This window comes from Haliotis cracherodii, unplaced genomic scaffold, assembly GCF_022045235.1.
Source record: "Haliotis cracherodii isolate W230 unplaced genomic scaffold, xgHalCrac1.p SCAF_5, whole genome shotgun sequence".
NCBI lineage: Eukaryota > Metazoa > Mollusca > Gastropoda > Lepetellida > Haliotidae > Haliotis > Haliotis cracherodii.
In genome coordinates this window covers 1,327,501-1,329,878 of record NW_027266308.1, presented here as the reverse complement: position 1 = coordinate 1,329,878, position 2,378 = coordinate 1,327,501, and the positions used below count along the sequence as shown (strand labels likewise).

General features: G+C 41.5%; 1 protein-coding gene across 1 annotated transcript in view; it reads right to left on the bottom strand.

Annotated features, from left to right (window-relative positions):
* Positions 1–2,160: 2,160 nt before the first annotated feature.
* The window catches only part of LOC139444109 (probable G-protein coupled receptor 139), a 3,940-nt gene continuing 3,722 nt past the window's right edge, over positions 2,161–2,378 (bottom strand). Inside the window, exon 2 of the mRNA XM_071225015.1 lies at positions 2,161–2,303. Coding sequence (XP_071081116.1) covers positions 2,218–2,303 — 86 coding nt within the window. The 3' untranslated portion in view covers positions 2,161–2,217. The remainder of the gene's footprint in view (positions 2,304–2,378) is intronic.

Sequence of the window (2,378 nt, the reverse complement as noted above, 5' to 3'; positions counted from 1 at the left end):
GCTTCACTTTCAGCCCCTTGTTTTCTTTAAATACGATGTACAGTGACAATATAAAGTGGTATATAGGTAGATATAACACTAATCTATAGATGTAAACACATTTGAAGATACATATGTGTGTTTAATGTTGATTTTGACAGCCCGGGCCAAGTCGGACCTAACACAAGCCAAACACTTCTGATAGAGAGAATGTAGAGGGAAAAGGGCTTCACTTTTGAGCACCGTGTTTGCTACTGCAATATGAGACACTAAAGTGTTATATAGGTAGATATGATATTATAATTAGTCAATAGACGTAAAGTATGTGTTGTAATTTTAGAAGCACTTGGACAGTTATTAACACGTGTCGTGTCAGTCCTATGACATTCGCGAATATCCACTTGCAGAATACATCCTGTGTTGGTTTAACATGAATTAGTAAAGGTTAATTAGGTATGCCAAACACGTTAATTAATGAAAGAAGAGTAGTCAAAACACTGTCATTTCGAATTCCTGCCCAGGACATCACACCCCTGCACGCTAAGGTCGGTGAGAAACCTTCTCATCAAAGTAAAGACACAGTCAAGACACTGACTTTTCGGGTGAACTTGCGATCTAACAGGTGATGTCTTTGAGAGGCCGTAAAAGGCGACTATGCTTGTGTGAGAGGCGACTTACGGGAACGGGTGGTTTGACTCGTTGACGTGGCTGATGATGTCATCAATCCCTACTGCATGGATCGATGCTCATGATGTCAATCATTTGATTGTTAAGTCCAGACTCGATTATTTACAGTCATATAGCTGGCATATTGCTGAGTTTGGCAACAAAAACACACACATGCTGACACTGGAGCTTATGTTGTTTATAGCTCCACCTCGTTACATGCTGACACTGGAGCTTACATTGTTTATTTCTCAACCTCGTTACATGCTGACACTGGTGCTTACGTTGTTTATTTCTCCAACCTCGTTACATGCTGACATTGGTGCGTATGCTGTTTATTTCTCCACCTCGTCACATGCTGACACTGGTGCTTATGTTGTTTATTTCTCCACCTCGTCATATGGTGACATTGGTGCTTATGTTGTTTATTTCTCCACCTCGTCACATGCTGACACTGGAGCTTATGTTGTTCATTTCTCCACCTCGTTACATTCTGACACTGGAGCTTATGTTGTTTAATTTTCCACCTCGTCACATGCTGACACTGGAACTTATGTTGTTTATTTGTCCACCTCGTCACATGCTTACGCTGGAGCTTATGTTGTTTATTTCTCCACCTCGTCACATGCTGACACTGGAGCTTATGTTGTTTATTTCTCCACCTCGTTACATGCTGACACTGGAGCTTATGTTGTTTATTTCTCCACCTCGTTACATGCTGACACTGGAACTTATGTTGTTTATTTGTCCACCTCGTCACATGCTTACGCTGGAGCTTATGTTGTTTATTTCTCCACCTCGTCACATGCTGACACTGGAGCTTATGTTGTTTATTTCTCCACCTCGTTACATGCTGACACTGGAGCTTATGTTGTTTATTTCTCCACCTCGTTACATGCTGACACTGGAGCTTATGTTGTTTAATTTTCCACCTCGTCACATGCTGACACTGGAGCTTATGTTGTTTATTTGTTCACCTCGTCACATGCTGACACTGGAGCTTATGTTGTTTATTTGTTCACCTCGTCACATGCTGACACTGGAGCTTATGTTGTTTATTTCTCCACCTCGTTACATGCTGACACTGGAGCTTATGTTGTTTATTTCTCCACCTCGTTACATGCTGACACTGGAGCTTATGTTGTTTAATTTTCCACCTCGTCACATGCTGACACTGGAGCTTATGTTGTTTATTTGTTCACCTCGTCACATGCTGACACTGGAGCTTATGTTGTTTATTTGTTCACCTCGTCACATGCTGACACTGGAGCTTATGTTGTTTATTTCTCCACCTCGTCACATGCTGACACTGGAGCTTATGTTGTTTATTTGTTCACCTCGTCACATGGTGACACTAGAGCTTATGTTGTTTATTTTTTCTCCACCTCGTTACATGCTGACACTGGAGCTTATGTTGTTTAATTTTCCACCTCGTCACATGCTGACACTGGAGCTTATGTTGTTTATTTCTCCACCTCGTCACATGCTGACACTGGAGCTTATGTTGTTTATTTGTTCACCTCGTCACATGGTGACACTAGAGCTTATGTTGTTTATTTTTTCTCCACCTCGTTACATGCTGACACTGGAGCTTATGTTGTTTATTTGTGCAGCATGTGCAGAACTTCGTCTGTACCTCAGTCCAATGATGTCGCTTGCTGAAAACATAAAATGATCCTAGATGACTGTTACCGTGAAGTAGAGATGCATCAACTCGCCTATGTATCACCTAT